This window comes from Aethina tumida, chromosome 6 (assembly GCF_024364675.1).
Source record: "Aethina tumida isolate Nest 87 chromosome 6, icAetTumi1.1, whole genome shotgun sequence".
Lineage (NCBI taxonomy): Eukaryota > Metazoa > Arthropoda > Insecta > Coleoptera > Nitidulidae > Aethina > Aethina tumida.
Genome location: NC_065440.1, coordinates 19,668,555 through 19,685,882, shown reverse-complemented (window position 1 = coordinate 19,685,882; position 17,328 = coordinate 19,668,555). Strand labels below are relative to the sequence as shown.

At 36.7% G+C, this 17,328-nt stretch overlaps 3 protein-coding genes across 6 annotated transcripts; 2 read left to right on the top strand and 1 right to left on the bottom strand.

Annotated features, from left to right (window-relative positions):
- The first annotated feature begins 542 nt into the window (after positions 1 to 542).
- LOC109604205 (scavenger receptor class B member 1) lies at positions 543 to 11,823 on the top strand. 3 transcript variants are annotated; one of them, XM_020020738.2, is made up of 9 exons: positions 1,693 to 1,756; positions 4,806 to 4,949; positions 6,533 to 6,624; positions 6,693 to 6,856; positions 8,051 to 8,195; positions 10,024 to 10,224; positions 10,289 to 10,792; positions 10,858 to 10,983; positions 11,044 to 11,823. In XM_020020738.2, the coding sequence occupies exons 1-9, from the start codon at positions 1,702 to 1,704 to the stop codon at positions 11,395 to 11,397; spliced, it is 1,785 nt and encodes a 594-aa protein (XP_019876297.2). In that variant the 5' UTR covers positions 1,693 to 1,701; the 3' UTR covers positions 11,398 to 11,823. The 3 variants fall into 3 exon arrangements, with proteins under 3 accessions (XP_049824965.1, XP_049824966.1, XP_019876297.2); XM_049969008.1 differs by lacking the exons at positions 1,693 to 1,756; positions 4,806 to 4,949 and adding an exon at positions 543 to 657 and having other exon boundaries at positions 11,044 to 11,820; XM_049969009.1 differs by lacking the exon at positions 4,806 to 4,949 and having other exon boundaries at positions 1,692 to 1,756; positions 11,044 to 11,819.
- Positions 11,824 to 11,897: 74 nt separating this feature from the next.
- LOC109604212 (syndetin) lies at positions 11,898 to 17,218 on the bottom strand. Of its 2 annotated transcripts, none has more exons than XM_049969007.1 (12): positions 17,160 to 17,218; positions 16,671 to 16,859; positions 16,305 to 16,616; positions 16,060 to 16,248; positions 15,785 to 16,003; positions 15,446 to 15,726; positions 15,202 to 15,391; positions 14,642 to 15,142; positions 14,278 to 14,586; positions 12,520 to 12,800; positions 12,276 to 12,465; positions 11,898 to 12,218 (listed from the first exon to the last, which is right to left on the bottom strand). In XM_049969007.1, exons 2-12 carry the CDS (start codon positions 16,839 to 16,841, stop codon positions 12,099 to 12,101), a joined length of 2,763 nt encoding a protein of 920 aa, XP_049824964.1. In that variant the 5' UTR covers positions 16,842 to 16,859; positions 17,160 to 17,218; the 3' UTR covers positions 11,898 to 12,098. The 2 variants fall into 2 exon arrangements, with proteins under 2 accessions (XP_049824964.1, XP_019876305.2); XM_020020746.2 differs by lacking the exon at positions 17,160 to 17,218 and adding an exon at positions 16,916 to 17,025.
- Positions 12,866 to 14,238, top strand: LOC109604213 (tRNA (adenine(58)-N(1))-methyltransferase non-catalytic subunit TRM6). Its single transcript, XM_020020747.2, has 2 exons — positions 12,866 to 13,512; positions 13,571 to 14,238. The coding sequence occupies exons 1-2, from the start codon at positions 12,993 to 12,995 to the stop codon at positions 14,227 to 14,229; spliced, it is 1,179 nt and encodes a 392-aa protein (XP_019876306.2). The 5' UTR covers positions 12,866 to 12,992; the 3' UTR covers positions 14,230 to 14,238.
- Positions 17,219 to 17,328: the final 110 nt, after the last annotated feature.

Below are 17,328 nucleotides of genomic sequence, written 5' to 3'. Positions count from 1 at the left end.
TCGAATTTCATTTATGGATTATTAGAAAAGTTATTGCCGTACTTGACATTATTGCGTCTAATTATCGCGATTGCGAGGTGTTTGTTTGTTTGTTTAGTTTAGCATTTTTTTAATCGACTCTTGTAAAGTGTATTGACTTTGCATCGATTAATCAAGTCAATAAAACAGTTCAACGTTTTCGTTCAAGTTTATTGCGGTTTTTTTTTATGTAAGCACAGATAAAACGTAATTGACACAGACCTTCATTTATGCAATTAATCCGACCGGATTCTTATGGCTGTTTGTTATATAAAAAATCGGAAGTCGTTTGCCGAGAAAAAAATCGGAATTGTTTCAAACGCACCGCATAAATAAATAAATAAACAAACAAATGGATGGATGGATGGATGGATATGTTTTATTTTAAGACAGATAAAACATTTGAGGAATGAAATGTTGGCGGCGATAACCTTTATTTATATAAGCGTCGTCGGATTAGTCGCACAGTTATTCTTCTTCTTGTTCTTCGACACTTGTTCACGACGCTTCTTTTTTCTCTCGACTCCATTGGAATCGTAATTTTCAATTAGTGAAAAATGCGCGCGAAAATTCGACTTTTCCTTCAAGTTGTCAAGGAGACAGTTTACAAGATTCATGAGACGATTTTAAATTGCGAATGTAAGTTTTTATTTTATTTATCTATTTATTTATGTATATTTAAGTATTATTTTAATTGCAAGTTATTTTTAAACAAAACCAGTTGGTTATTAAATTAAGTTAATAACAATTAACAATAATTTTAAAATAATCATTGTTGTTAATTTAATTTTTATGTTAGAATTAGTGTCACAATTTAATAGACTTTCTGGAAATAAAAATGTTGAGCAGTAAAAAGTGGAATTGGAAACAAATGAGTTGGTACGAACAATTCGTTTTGATAAGACAAAACGTAATTTTGTTTTTGGACGATAAACAATTATCTCATGCACTTTAACATTTGACATACTTTCGGTTGACGCTCTACGATTTTATTGCCTTCGTGAACTTCGTCTCACTTTTTCGTTCATAAAAATGCATTTAATTAACATTTCAGCTTTTTGTGTTGCTCTTTTTATTTTGCACAAAGTGTGACAAAAAGTGTTTGTTTATTGAATATTATAATAAACAAATTTATTGGTTTCGATTTTATTTATTCTTGACCTATTTAATTCGAGTAATGAGGACATTGCTCAAATAATGTGTGAAAAGTAGATAAAATCTTTGACTGAAGAGTGATCAAAGAAAACATTGGGATGTAATCAGTGCAGAAATCTGTAGAAATTGCTATTGTCGAAGAGATGGCAGTTCATTACTTTTTTGTGATGTATTTTTATGTATTAATTGTGAAATGAATTAGTCCAATTTTAGAATAATTGTTATGTTGTTATATTCTCATTACTCATTTTATTTTAGAATGATATGTGAAAAACAATAATTATTATGTAATTTGTAGTTTTTGAAACGTCTTTCAAGTGTATCCTGATATATTTGCACAATTGAAGTAAGAGCAGATTTCACTTTGGATTTAAAAAATGGGTGCTTCCTGACACTTGCACAAGTTTAAGGGTAAACAATTAACATTTGGGTGTTGTATAATGAGCGTTTCGAAAAAATTGCGTTGGAATATTTGCGACGTTCTGTACACACGTTGGATGGAAAAAAGTTGTCGGACACAACAAAACAATGTTCGGTATTTGTGTTTGGTTTGTGTCCAAATTTTTTGCCAAAATATCAAATGGTACGTCCGAAATTGTGTTTCAATTACGTTTAAAGATTGTTTGTTTTTGATGTGTCGTTTGTGATTGTGATTGTAATTTCGTGTTGTTCACGTGGCTTTTGCAAAAAATTGTTTTGATGTCGGTGTCAGAGTGTGAGTGAGGCGGGAAACGGGAGAGAGAGCAGAGCAAAAATGTGTGCGAAAAGGAAATGACCGATAGACACGCAGTTCAATTTGATAAGGCGGAAGTGGCGACACCGAAACATCGAAAATTTTGATTTACGATTTTGTTTTCGTCCTTCGCGTTTCGTTTCGACAGCAGGATCTGGATTTTTTTCGGGATTTCCACAAACCGGTAACGCGATCGGCCGTTTGGAATGCACCGAACAAACCAGTTTTAAATATGGTTAACCTTTTTCGCAATTGACATCAGTAAATCAGTGTTATTTTTGTGCGACACATTTTGCGACTTGTTGTACCACTTTTAATAAACAATCGATATTTCGTGTAAACTAGATAATAAACGATGAAGCAACATTTAGCGTGACACTCATAATTAAACACGTGTTGGAGGACAAATCGAATCGTATCCGGAAGATTTGCGTCGAGAGAGAGAGAGTGTAAAAAAACCATCACTTCCGAGTTCATTGATTTTAGAACGATTCTCGCCTTGAACCATATTCTTTGAAAAATTATTCACTAACCAACTGTCAGGATCAATGTTATCCGAGCAAAAAATAAACATCGCAAAGGACGCGTCCATTTTTTTCGTGATTTATCACCGACGTTCACACCTTCGCATCCCACACATTCGTTGTCGGGTCGGTGCAAAGGGGAATGCCGTCTAATGTGAAGAAAATAGCAAAAACCAATAGACAGACGAAAATTTGTTGGTCCCGAGGCGACACATTAATCAAGTCACATCAAAACAAAACAAGACAAAACAACACGAGGAAGAATATTTGAGAAGACACGTGTACAGAAAAAAGTGAATCTAATTTGCGTCAGTGGTAAATCTGTTTGTGCACACACCTGAACAGCATAAACGTCGATAGATTAATTGAGTGATGAGTTGGGGAAAAGTGCAGGAAAACAAATGCGCTGCTGCGTACGTTCCAATCGAAAGTAGTAACCTTTTAAAAAACGAACGATTTGTGAAACGTATCGAGAGAAGCAGAGCTGGAGGCGTCGTTGCACCAACAACAATTGATATTTGATTCGTAGATATCGATTTTGCTGCGAGGAAACCTTTTGCAACGACACGTTCATATATTTTACCCGCTTCGGTTGTGCGGTTTGTGTTGACTTGCAACGCTGCCTCCGTCTGCTTTTGGGTTTTTCTTGTCGTTGGGGCTAAATGTTCGAAGGAATTCATAGGTCGGCGTGCGTAAAACTTACCGTACCGAGTGTTCAGCAGTTAATTATCTTGTTTTCTCGACGATTACGTTAATTTTGTTAATTAAATTTCCGTCAAATTAATTCTCAATTATGTGTTCGTTAAACGGCACTTTTTATTCAACATTACTCGAATAATTGACGCGAGTCCAACTTTTTAACCTGTCCAAATATGCCTGTTTCAATAAAACGGCCAATTTTTTAATTAAGACCCAACACATTGGCCAATTTATCAAAGTAAGTGGTAGAAAGCAGATAGTAGAACAGAGGGAAAAATGGCAAAAGTAGGTCAGCAGTAGGTTATAATATATGTAGTTATTTTTGGCGCACAAAGTGGGCATTAAAAATGCGATTGGAAGTGGTGAATGCGACACCGAAACGAAGGAAATTATGCAATGCGAGTGTCCATTTCGACAACTCTCAACGGACTCGCGTACGCTTAAGCTGAATCATGTTGACGAACGAATGTCACAAATCATCCACTCATTAATATTAAATGCGTGTTAAAAAACGATTTGAGCAGAGTTTTGGTGAATTGCGTAAAGGAATTTTCTGCCGCAGATAAAGACCGATGGAAAGTTTGGACACGAACAAAGGAGAAGAACAAGTAGAAATTAGTAAATGGGTGTGTGTAATTGTCGGTTGTCGATGACACCGGACTCGAACATGTTCAGGAGAAATGGACTTTTCTGACGCGAGCGTACACTGACAAATGACATGCATTTATTTGCAAACAACGTCAATTTCAAATTGAATGTTGAATCAAGTTCACATCACGCACGCACGTCCACCTTTCTTAATTACTGTCATTTCTTCCCAACGAGACACGGACAATTATTGGAAAAACTTCGTGAAATAGTAAACAGATGAAATGATAAGAAAGATTTGCTAAAATGGGTGATTCAACTAACTCTTCTTGAGTAATTGTTGTGGGGATGTAGGACATTCTCACGCATCACGAACCTTGAAATATATTTTGGAAAATGTGTTCAATTCCAAGAATCAATTTTCGAGTGAGTAATTTGAATGCAATTAACATGGGCAGACCACACAGTCCCAGTCCAGTATATCGATCGATTTCCGAATGGACAATTAACAAACGATTTATTAATAAAGCGGGAAACTTTCTGCGCCCCGAGCCACAAAACAACGCCACCGATTCCTAAAAACAATGAGCACATACTCAATAATTATATTATTCAATTTCAATGTATTACGTTCGTACAAATGTAAAAACATATTTGTCTCGTTTTTTCATTCCGACCCACTTTTAGACAAACAGTTTAAAAATCAGTTCAGGCAATAAACAAATTGGGTTAAACAAACATTTAAAAGAACAAATCAACGCGAAAACATTAAAATGAATTAGAAGAATAAGTAAGAAATAAAAAGAAGAGAAGAAGAGAAGAAGAGAGAAGAGAAGAGAAGAGGGAGGTGGTGGTGGGAACGTGTCCGACCGAAGATTCGGATTCGGATGCGGACGCACGGTCGTTCGTTGCTTTTTAATCACGCGCACCGAACGATCCGACTCAAACGTTGACGAACCTTCTTTTGCTCGAATCGAATCGGATCGAATCGAACTCAGTCTGTGCTCTCTTCGGTGCGTGATTGTGCGTCCGTTACATGTGATTCACCCTTTCGTCGTTGCTCTCACTGTTAGTTGTGCCCTTCTCAGACAGAATGAAGGACTTCGTGTCGATTTGGCAGAATCTGTTGGACCGAACGGTCGGACGTGGTCCTTCGCATTCGGTGCAGATCCAGAGGGTGTCCGTGTCCGATCCCGCTTTGCATGTTCCGCACTCCCAATCCACATACAAAGGTAACTCATCACTTCACTCTCTCATTCGCTCTTATTTTTATCATTCCATGAATTTGCTAATTAATTAACGTCATTATTAACACATTAATTAATGTTCTACATAAATTGTACCAATATTATATAACTCTAATAATAAAATTATTTCGCAACAACTGCGTAAGTATCGTTATTAATTAACAAGTTCAGTATTTATTTCGATATTAGTTCCGAAACTAATTCAATTATCGGAATGACGGCGCAACAAAATATATTAACAACTGTACAGAAATAAAGTGTTTGAATAAAAAGTGAAGAGTATTCACCTTGAGCAGACACTCGATCGGGAAATTTTGGATGACATTTTGACAAATTGCTATAAATAGTTTTTAGCATTTTACAACTGAAGAAACCGTTCAATTATATAATCGGCGTCGATAAATTATGCAACTATAATAAAACTCCGCTTCGAGCATCTCCATCGAGTTGGGCAATTTTTCGCACGTCCTTTTCTCCGTTTTCGACTCGACCGAGAGTTGACCCCGCACCGGGTCGGTATTGACCCGTTTGGGACAACTCAACCGCAAGGTCCGATATTTGGCCACTCCATCTGGCTCACTAAACAAATAAAACATCATCGGCGACGAAGAAACGAAGAAAAGTACAGAAGAAAAAGAAAAAACACCTCGTTACAGTCACAAAATTAGCAATAACCGTCGATGACAAGGAAATACAAACGCATAAAAAAGCAGCAGGAGAAAAAAAAGTGAAAAAAAAAAAGAGATAAATTGGACCTAGGTTAACAGAGTAATAATAACGTAATATCGAAAGTTGAGCGTGATTGCGAAACGCACAAACACTTTTTTCGAGGCCAAGTTCAAGTTTAACGCATCCGATTTCTTTTCTTCTCTTCTCTTCTCCCCAATCATGTTTTCTTTCCCCGTTTGCCTTCTGTTTTTTCTAATTTTGGGACTTTGGTCACATAGTCGTTTAAAAATAGACCAAAAGAATTCGCACAGGTGTTCGTTATTAAGCATACATCACCGTTCTTTGATATTTCATTAAAACAGGTTTAATTATTTATACAAAAATCCCGGATTGTTTTTTCTACTATTTCAAAAATTTCTCGTCTAACGGAATATTAATCATCTAACTAACTAATTGAGTTACGTAACCCTCCTTTGTTCTTGTGGACTGTTCGTTGGTAATTGGGAGGAAGAACCGCCAAGTGTGAATTTGATGGGTGCGCATTGTTTCTCACTTCCCCAATTGGAATTATGTAAAAATTGCACACAACTCCCGATTGTTTCCGCATAATGCCAATAATTAGAGAATGTCTGTGTCTGTGTCTGTGACACTGTTTTTCTATCGATGTCGCTGATGATAATTGAATAAATAATGTCGCTTGTTCAATTTATTGCATTTCTATGTTAAAATTCCGTTTGTTTCTGTTATTTTCATCCTTGTCGATCGATTCGTGCCTCTTATCGTTAACTAACTACCAATTGTTATAATCGATTTGGTAATTGGAAATAAAACTAATTGCGTCATTTTTATTCTCTTTAATTACGACGACGACGTCCGATCAATTAGCCGATTTCTTTCAGGCGCCATAATTGTGTGTTTCTTGGGAATGTTGGCCCTCTTGTCCGGCACCTTCATCGCCCTCGCCAAACCGTACGACGTGCTCTTCAAATGGGTAAGTCCCACACCCTTCTCGCCATCCACCCCTTCGCCACTTACTGTGACGACTTGACTCGTTTCCAGAAAAGCACCTTCGGAGATGGAGGAGAAATCTACGAAATTTGGAGGACTCCTCCGGTCGACCTGTACTTAAGGGTGTTCCTGTGGAACGTCACCAACAGGGACGAGTTCATGAGCGGCAAACACACCAAACTGAAAGTGCAAGAGGTCGGCCCATACGTCTACAAGTGAGTACCACTTTTTAATCAATTAGATAATGAATATGTCGCAATTCGGTTTGAAATTGTGCCACGGTCACTCACATTTTTACCGCAACTAGGAAATTATCCGACATTAATTTATGTATGTGGATCAAATCGGAATCAACCTAAAATTGACTCGATACTTTATAAATTCTTTTATAATTAGTCGAATTCGTTCCAAAAATACGGACGAAAAGGGTTTCAATCCTAATCTATCGTTCAAATCTCCGAACGTGTGCAAATTTTCTAATATTAAAATTACGCCAAACTCTTTAGATTAATTTCAACATTTCTTAGTGGACTCTTCAAAATGAACGATTCTCTTTATTTTAATGTTAAATTCATTAGTTTATCTCCGCGAGTTCAAAACTTATTAACGTTATAATCCTTTGAATGAAATTCAATAATTATCTTAAAGAGACGCATAAACTAGAATGTAGGATGACTGTTCAAATCTCCGAACGCTAATTTAATTATTTTAAAATGAAAAACTTGTTAGCTATTGAATACTGAATTCAATTGCCTTACATAAATATAAGAGAAGAAGGAAAAGAAGGAAAAGTGGGGAACGATCAAGAAAAGATTACGAAATGCGGTTAATAAGCACTTCCTTGCTTAAAAATGATTAGGTACGATTGAAATTGTTTACGCTTATTATTCGAAATTACGTCAAACTATCGTAAATGTTTTGATTGAAAAATCCTCCAAAACAAATAATTAATATTTAATAGATTTATTTATAGAAAAGAGTGTGGAAAAAAGCGTTCGGTACTTTTCCGACAGACGTAAATAGACAAATCACAACCATCATCGGTATCCGGATAAACAACAACACGTTTAGTGTTGTGAGGGTTTTCCTTAAAGGTAAACAACAACAACAACAACAAACGAACGAACGAACGAACGAACGAACGAATAAAAATGTTGGAAATGTTTATATTAAATAACACACAAATAAACACATTCGGTGCTGTTTAATTGAGGAAGAGTGAATGAACATCGACCTTGCGGCGGCAACAAGACGAAAAACTAAACAACCGACTTGCACAACATTTGCATATCAACTTTCTATCGTTTTTTCGACAATAAGGAACTGAAAAAAGACCATAAAGTCATCCTTGAGAACGTGGAACGGTGCACAATTATTAAAAAATGTGCGTGGTCTCTTTTGTGTTTCAGGGAACTGATGTCGCACGAGAACGTCACCTTCAACGCAAACGGCACGTTGTCGGCGAACCCCAAACACACGCTCGTCTGGGTGCCCGAACTGTCCGAGGGGAGGCGGGAAGACGATTTGGTGATTATGCCCAACATTGCGCTCTTGGTGAGTAAAAATGATACTGATACTGATACTGACACTGAGAGGATATTAGTACAGGAATCTGCATCACTTAATTGCGCTTTTGTCCAAGAGGTGGCAACACATTTTTAATCAAGTATAAATGAACCGAAAGAGACTATTTTGCATTCGATCGCACTCACTAATTGGTCCAGTTTCGAAATTGGAACTGCAAAATCGAGTGTGATTTTTAAGGAAAAATGCTTCGTTACGAATTCCCCGCGCGCGTTTTGCTTTCACCGACTTGACTTGTTATATAATCACGCACATAAAACATATCAAAAGCGGATTTGTTCATAATTTTATTGCTTTTATTAATCAATCGACAATCGACAATCGACGGCGCACCAAAATAGGAACCGTATCTCAATAATTCTGGTCAAGGTTCCTTCTGTCGCACCAACACGGATCTTGAACTTTTAATAGGTGATTTTTTCGAGAAATTTTCGACACACACACACACACACACAAACATTATAATAATTCCATAATCAAACATTTAAACAATTTATTAAAATCAGTTTGGGTGAATGAGTGTATAAAATTCCCGCTTTGGGTTTTTCGTCAATCAATCATTGTTTATTTAGCGCGTATCTTTCAAGTTAAGGTCGAATGTGATTGATTGATTAATAGAAAAAGTGCATTTTTAACACGCTTTCTATGCATAAACATTTTCCGTCCTTTCACCGCAATTTTTTCAGGTCCATTTCCTCTCTTCATCAATTTTTATGTAACGCAACGCATCGAGAAAAATAAATAAACAAATCTTTTGCAACTGGGTCACATTTTCTTCACTTTCTTCGTTCCGAAGATTCGAATACTGAATGTGTGAGTTGCGTAAGTGCAAATTGACTCGAAGCATGTTTCGTTTTTGTTCGTCTGCACAACATTTCGGCAACACATCTTACGTCACTCCGCTTATTAAAGACACATGTTAACCCATTTCTTACACCGATTTTTGGCCGAACATTACAACAAAACAAAGGTTAATCGATTTATTTGACTCACGGGAACAAATTGAGAAACCACCTTTCTCTTATTGCATTGTCTTCACATAAATTATTATTTTACTTAGAAAATTGAAATTTCCAAACGTCTCTCATTTTTAATTAAAGTGCCAAAAGAATTACAAAATCCGACAGAAAGACAGATATGAAGATGCGGACGTGTCGCGGTCCGTCCAATGTCACGTTGAACAAATAAACACATCCTAAATTGTAATTTCTCAATTTCTCAACAAAATCCGACCCAATTAATTACACGAACGCTTAAATGTTGCTCAACAATCGTTTGTGTGTTAATTAATTCACACATTTGCGTAATTTTGATTAAATGTTTTAATAAAAAAGCGGATTTTTGCCGAAAAATGAGCAAGAATAATTTAGAATGGTGAAACGATAGAAATAAATTTATTCCGGTCACACACGAAATCAGCAACGTTTATTACTCAGTTTTATCGCAGTTTTTCAAGCACGTATTTTCGTGCAATTTTCATGTTGCAACGTCGTTAAACGTTTTATTTACTTTTGTGCAAACAAATTTATTATTGCTAATTTGATTGGTGTTCCTTTACGTTTATTAAAATAATAAAATTGACTGACAAGAAAACTCGTCTCGTTAACATAATTGAATAATTTGCATTCTTCGAGAATAAAAATTATGAAAATTAAGGCATTTTATGCTAAACGTGCAAAAATTCACTATAAAACTTGTTGACCTCAAGATTGAGTTAACATTTGAATAAATTACGTTTACCTTCGATGGTCCAACAGGAAACTAATGTGGCATAAATGTTTGTTTCGTTCAACTCTAGAGCATTGCGCATGTTGTCTCCGACGATTCCTACTTCACCAAGTTGGGTCTGAATCTGATAATCAGACAAACCGATTCCCAGCCTCTGGTCCAGATGACCGCGAGGGAATTCATGTTCGGCTACAAGAGCGAACTGATGAGTCTGGGCAACCAGTTCATGCCCGCCTGGATCTACTTCGACAAGCTCGGCCTCATCGACAGAGTAAGTTCACCCACCCCCAAGTCTGCAACGTTCGCCGATTATAACCGATTTATTCTTGCATTAGATGTACGACTTTGACGGCGACTACGAAACCGTCTACACGGGGGAGACGGATTTGAAGCTGAGCGGTCTGCTGGACACCTACAGTGGATCCACCAAAATCCCGCAGTGGGACAGCCCCTGCGGAGACGTCAAGTACGCTTCGGACGCCACCAAGTTCAACAGCTTCATCAAACCCAACGACACGCTGCTGTTTTTCCGAAAGAGCATGTGCAGAGCCAAGAAACTCGTGAGAGTGAACGAAACCGTTCACACGTCGATGAAAGCGTACGTGTACAACTTTGAAAGCTCCGACGACAACGGTTGGGTCAACGAGACCAACAAATGTTTCTGCCGCACCAACAAGTGTCTACCACCTGGACTGTTGGACGTCAACGGTTGCTATTACGGTTTTCCCATCGCCCTCAGTTACCCGCACTTCTTGGACGGCGACAAAACCCTCTCGAAGGACGTGGAAGGTTTAAATCCCGATCCGGAGAAGCACAGGTCATATTTCGTCGTACAACCTGTACGTCTCAGCCAATTTGACAATTAATTTTCATGCTAACTAACTCACTCCCGATTTGATTGCAGGACTCAGGTTTGCCTTTGGACGTAGCTGTCAGGTACCAAATAAACATGGCACTGGGTGACATAAAAACCATCGCCAACTCTGAACGATTCGACAACATGATTTTACCCTTGCTGTGGACCGAATCTGTAAGTAATTGCATTCTACATTCTCATTATAGACTTCTACAACAAATCGTTTCGTTGCAGAGAATGTACTCGTTGCCCGAAACTCTGGCGACCAAGTTCCGCTTTTATTTGAACGTACTGCCGACTGCTGAACAAGGAAGCATGTACATGTTCTTCGCATCCGGTGCTCTGTTGCTCCTCTACTCGGTGATAAAATTCGTCAACTCCAGCAAGAAGCCGCAAAACTTCTACAACTGCCCCTATTTAGAAGAAGAGTTCGGGCACAAACAGATGAAACTCGACTGTTATTTGCCGGAGAAAAGGGCGAGCATGACCAAGCAAGAGCTGGAAGATTACTTTTCCAGTTTGGTCACTCCCCTTAATCAGGAGATCAGTTTCCTGGAGTTCCAGGAAATGAAGGAAGAAATCGTTTGAATTATATAACTAACTAACTACTACGTTATTTATTGTGATTGTGATACTTGAATTGTGTGTATGTAGTCGTGTGTAAGTCCAAAACATGTGATATTACTATTATTAATTATCGTTTAGTCATTTCAACAGTGAATTTGTTGTTTTTATACTTGCCACAATTTTTTTTTATATCAGGAAACGTACGTATTTCGTGTGATTGATTGATTGATGATTGATTGATTGATTGATTGTTAACGAATCGTGTGTGTTTGTTTTTCTCAAAGGCCAAAGATAGATACTTTTTTTTTCACGATGAAAAGAGAAATTAGGGAAAACTAAACGCACTCTTGTAATTTTTCATAATTTAAAAGCATGTTTCGTAGCGATCATCAGTATTTTATATGTTTTTATTCGCCGGGAATATTAAATTAATGTTTTTGTACATAGTTTAGCATAATAAATGTTAATTATTCTACATAAAAGGTATTTTAATTTAAAACAAATAAATAAACAAACACAGGTTGGAAGAATAAAACAAGTAGATTATTATTTTTTAACAACATTATTATTACAAATAGACTATATCAATAAACCATTAAAGATCGGACAATTATAAATTAATTACGTTTAAACATAAAAGGTGAGATTTAAGTGTAGAAGAAGAATCCTTAAGAATTGTTATCACAACAGAAAGAGCAGATCTAACAGATTGTCTGCAAACGTTATCTGTTTTGCGGTTGCTTTTCCATTTCTTCAACGACTTGTAACAATCTCTGCTTCGTTTTCTTATTATTCTGACACGCACAACTGACCAAACCAAACAGATGCTTCGAAGAATACTCCTAAAAATCACAGCAACAATAAAAAACATTTAAAAACAAACACATAAAAAACGTTACTTTATGTTCTCTAATCCATTGTTCCAGTTCAACTTCGGGTAAATAAAAGGCCTTCACGTAATTTTCGACGTACTCTTTGTGCGGTACCGGTCTCAACGACGAAATCTTCTCAAACTTGCTCAAGAACTGAGTGAAATCCAATTGCATCAACGCCCTTCCTCCGTTCGAGCACTTTTTCGCCTCAGAAAATCTACAAAGACTCCAATAATAATTTGTAACATAAAAATAAATGAAAAATCAGTACCCCTGAACCAAAGTGTGCGTGATTATGTGAGCGATATTCTCCCACAAGGTGCGCGACACTTCGGCGTTAACGGGAACCTTCGCCACCACCTCCTCCAAACGTAACGTGAATATTTGAACGGTGCGTAAAATCATGTCGACGTACGAATTGTGCTGCGACATCACATCTTTGACTTCCCAATTTATTTTCGACATCGAAACGAGAATTTGGCGAAGATCGAACGTTCGTGCTACCACTGTCATGTAAATCGGAATCCTCGTATCTCTTGCCGACGAAATGTTCTACAATCAAATACAAAAATAATAATTCAAAATGTGGCGATAATTTTTAAAAAATATAACAGTTGGTAACACAAAAATAGAAAAAAACCTGTTGATAACGGTTGGTGACAGTGCACATAACCTTAAAATTCTATAACCTAACCTTAACATGCATTGTTGATGTTGAAAACAAACGTTTAATAAACGACAAAAATGGGTGAAAACGTAATAAAACCTGGTGACTATGTTATTGTAACGAGACAAGGATACACAAAACTTCACAAAATGAAGGAGTTCGGCAACTTGAACCTGGGAAGTTTCAACGTGAAAATGGACAATTGTGTTGGTGAAAAATACTTTACGACCTTTCAAATGAAAAACACACACAACAAGCGGCAATACGAGTTGGAAAAAGTCGAGGAAATCAACGCGGCTACTAATTTAAATCCGGAAAAGTCAGGATCGGACAACCGAAACATAATTAACGATGGACAATCGCAGACGTTAACCAGAGACGAAATAGACAAGCTTAAGGAACAGGAACTAAGCTCAAACACAATTGTGGAGCATTTGATAAACAATTCGCGCACTTTCGAAATGAAAACCGAGTTCAGCCAGGAAAAGTACATTAAAAAAAAGGAGAAAAAATATTTTGAATATATTCAGATCAGGAAACCAACCATCAGACTTTTGGCCCAAATGTTTTACAGACAAGATCCAATTAAAGTGTTAGGTACAGTCGACTACTTATTTATTAATTTCTAATTAATAATGTGCTACTCATTTTGTAGGTATCAGAATCGACGACCTGTCTCAAATTTTAACGTACGCCAACATCCATTCGGACGGAAATCATTTATTGTACGACAGCGGAACGTCCGGTTTAATGACCGCCTCAATTATGAACGCAATAGGTGCAAACACCGCGGGAAAATTAATCCACATGCACCCGGGAAACGAGTGCCAAAAGAACGCGTTCATTGCCATGCAGTTTCCGCAAGAACAAACCGAACGATGCGTCAACGTCAACGTCTATTCTGTCCTGAGGCACTTCTATCAAAAGAATGACGAACCCGCCACTAAAAAAGCGAAGCTTGATGAAAAGAAACAACATTGGCAAATCGAGAACGAAAAAGCTTGCGAGGTTCTAAACGAAAAGGCCGATTCGTTGATCATAGTCCCAAAGGAACATCCCTTGAATATAGTAAAAGAATTGATGGTGTTCTTGAAACCTGGAAGGAACTTTGTGGTTTTCAGCACAGTTAAAGAACCATTAATGGATTTGTTTTTGTACTTGAGAAGTAGGACTGATGTTGTGGCTATCAAGTTATCTAATAGTTTTTTGCGGAACTATCAAATTTTGCCTGAAAGAACGCATCCACACGTCAACATGACCACGGGAGGTTTTATCTTGAGTGCCACTTTGTTGAATAATATCGTTGTACATTAAATTTTATATTATAAACATTTCCAGCATTTTATTGCCTGTGAAAATTACCTGAGTAAAGAACTGTTGCAGCATTATCTTGTTGGTCTGTGGCACCAGGTATTCCAAATACTCCTGTAAAAATTCGTATTGTTTGGAGAGAAAAACCAAACTTTCGACGGCCACAATTCGCTCGGCCAAACCGTACAATTTTTCGCCGCTATTTAAATCCACCATTGGAGACAAAACAGGCTTGTAAACTTTACCTTGCTCCTCCAAATTTTCTTCATTTTCTTCCACATTTTCCATTATCAAATTATCACTTATTTTTTTCAATGTTATTGTCAATTCTTGAGAGTACAGTGAATTACTCGCCACGGGCTAAAATGGGAGAAATTAATTCCCGCTATTTAAATTATAATAGAATGAAATTTACCAGATCTGAGGCGAAAAACAAATGTACAGAGTACAAATAATAGTCAAACAACTGATTCATACACGTAATAATCTGATAAGCAATAGATTTCAACAGTCTGGACATCTGTATGTATTTTCCCATTTGCCTTAAAACCGTCAGAGTTGTGTTCGTCAAAATGGGACTTTTATTGCTATGTTTCTCTCGTTTTTTAATAGCAACATTCTCGTCGTATTCATCAACGTAATCCCGTTTCAACTCTTCGTTTTCCTCATCGGATTCGTCCGTGAAATAACCGGAATTGTTATCGGAAGCTAAGATGTCCTCTTCGATGATCGTTTCGTCTAAATTCATGTCGAAAGGCGTTCCGTGTTCTGCGAATCTCATAAAATAATTGCCCGTTATGCTGCTTCCGTCCTGGGAATGAGAACTCGAACACTCCGTCGAATTCGTTGAATAAACGCCCGAATTTAACGGGTTTAATTTGTAATTTCTTAACGAGTTTCTAACCGATTTAAACTCCTAAAATCCATAAATAATTTCATACTCAATTTATAAAAATTATACTATCAAATAATTACTTGCAGTTGCAGGACATCAAATGTGGGTTTTACAGGACAAATCTCCCACATTTCATTCTCCAAAAATATCTTTAACTCGTCCATCCGTTGGCTGTGATAGTTTTTAAAGTAGTTGACGCTTTGTTTCCGGATCGATTCCTGTAAATCTTCCGATTTGCTTCCGCAAAATTCCTCGCCCACTTGAATCAAACTGCAACGAAATATTAGCGAATCGGGTACGACTTAATGTAAATTAAGTAATTACCGATGAACGACGCGTAAAACTTGCACGAATTGATCAAACTTGTACGTGGCCAAATCGGCATTTAAAAGCAAACTGGAAACTTTTCTTTGCACGTCGTCCCAGATTTTTATCAAATAATGATCCAGTTTTTGTTTTTTCTGGCCGTTTTCCACATTTTCCAGACCTCCACTTTCCATTTCACTGTTGCAATATTTTACTAACTGATAATAACTCAATACTATTTTGAATAATACTTTGCACAAGTGTATTAAACACGGTATGAAAACGTCTTGTCCCACGGACTGCAAAAAAAATCATATTTAACAATGAATTTCAAATGTAAAAATATAAAACAGGTACTTGACATAGAATTTTATAAGGATTCTTTCCCGAATTTTCAGAATTATCCAGTACATCTGTGGAAGTAACGTACGAATGGACGACGTTAAAGGAAGAGTTATATATCGCAGTAATATAATGTACGTGCAAATTATCGATCATAGAAACATCCGATTTGTCCAACAAATTATACGCTTTTCTTAATTTACCGTACCGTTCGCCGTCGAAATGAAAACACATCTAAAACAACAACAACAATTGTAGCTCAGTAGTTTCATTGATAAACTGTTAATTACTTGTGAAAGGACTCTATCAAGTTGTGTGTCTGTATTTTCTAACGTTTCTTGCAGTTTATAAGTCAAAGAAGCAACACAACTGAAATGTCTGTATTTAATGGCCGTTTTCTGGCACTTTTTTAATTCTAAAATAGCACCTCCATAATCCTCATTTCTCAACAACTCCTGACATCTCTTATCAAAACTGTACTGCAATTGAACAAAGAATAAAAATTTATTTCAATCTCAAATTAGATTTATATTACCAATGTTTTGATCATTGTGAGATTGTTGAGTAGGTTTTGGGCGAGTTTACGTTTGCGATAATTAGCTAAAATGCTCAAACTCGCAGAAAATTGTTTCCCTGCAACACTCAGTTCTTTCCTACTGCTCCTACACAGTTCCAAAGTCTCATGTACTTGACCTAAAATCTCCAAGATCTTTTCAAACTCCCCATTGCAACCATTCTGGTGTTCCAAAATCAACTGTAACACTTTTTTTGAAACCACCTGATGCTGGATCTTTAAATTCTTAAAGTCCCTTTGGATTTGGTCACAATCTAAAACTTCTGGTAGTTTCTGAAATCCAATTAGTCGTTATTTTTTTTTTATTAAATCGGAAAATTAACGTACAGTAAGTTCAAATCTGCAGATATCAAAGTCTTGGTTCATGGAAAAGTAGGCAGCTTCAATGCTCTCTAAAATATCCTGATCTGCAGGTCTGTCGATGTCTTGTACCGTTTTGCTGTTGATACTCAACGTAGGAACTTGCGGAAAATGATAGTTCGCATCGTTAAAGCCCATCGATGGAATTTTGGCAGGCTAAAACACGTTTATTGTTGTAAGGAGCACTTTCATAATTTCCCACTAAATATTACTTGTTTATTCAACAGGCCTAGGATTTTTTGCTTTAGTTCGTCCATTTTTCAAATATATCGAGTGAATATTTAATGTAAATATTTATAAAAACATTGTTGTGGGGTTTGACGTTTTGCTGTCACTATGACAGATGTTTTCAAACTTTATTAATTTTGTCCGCTAAATATTTTTGGAGAAGAATATCCAATAATCGTCAAGTTAATAATTAGTTTGAAGCAGTAACAATTTGTAATTTTTACTTACATTTTGTGGCACGATAAATAATATTAATTAATAAGTTAATTAAATTAAAAGATAGGTCGAAAAAATTTCAATTGGACTGTTTCAACTGAATGAAAAATATTACAGGAATCTGTATTAGTTAGTATGGCTTTAGATGAAGAGATGTCGCAGGTGTGTTAATTGTTCTTGG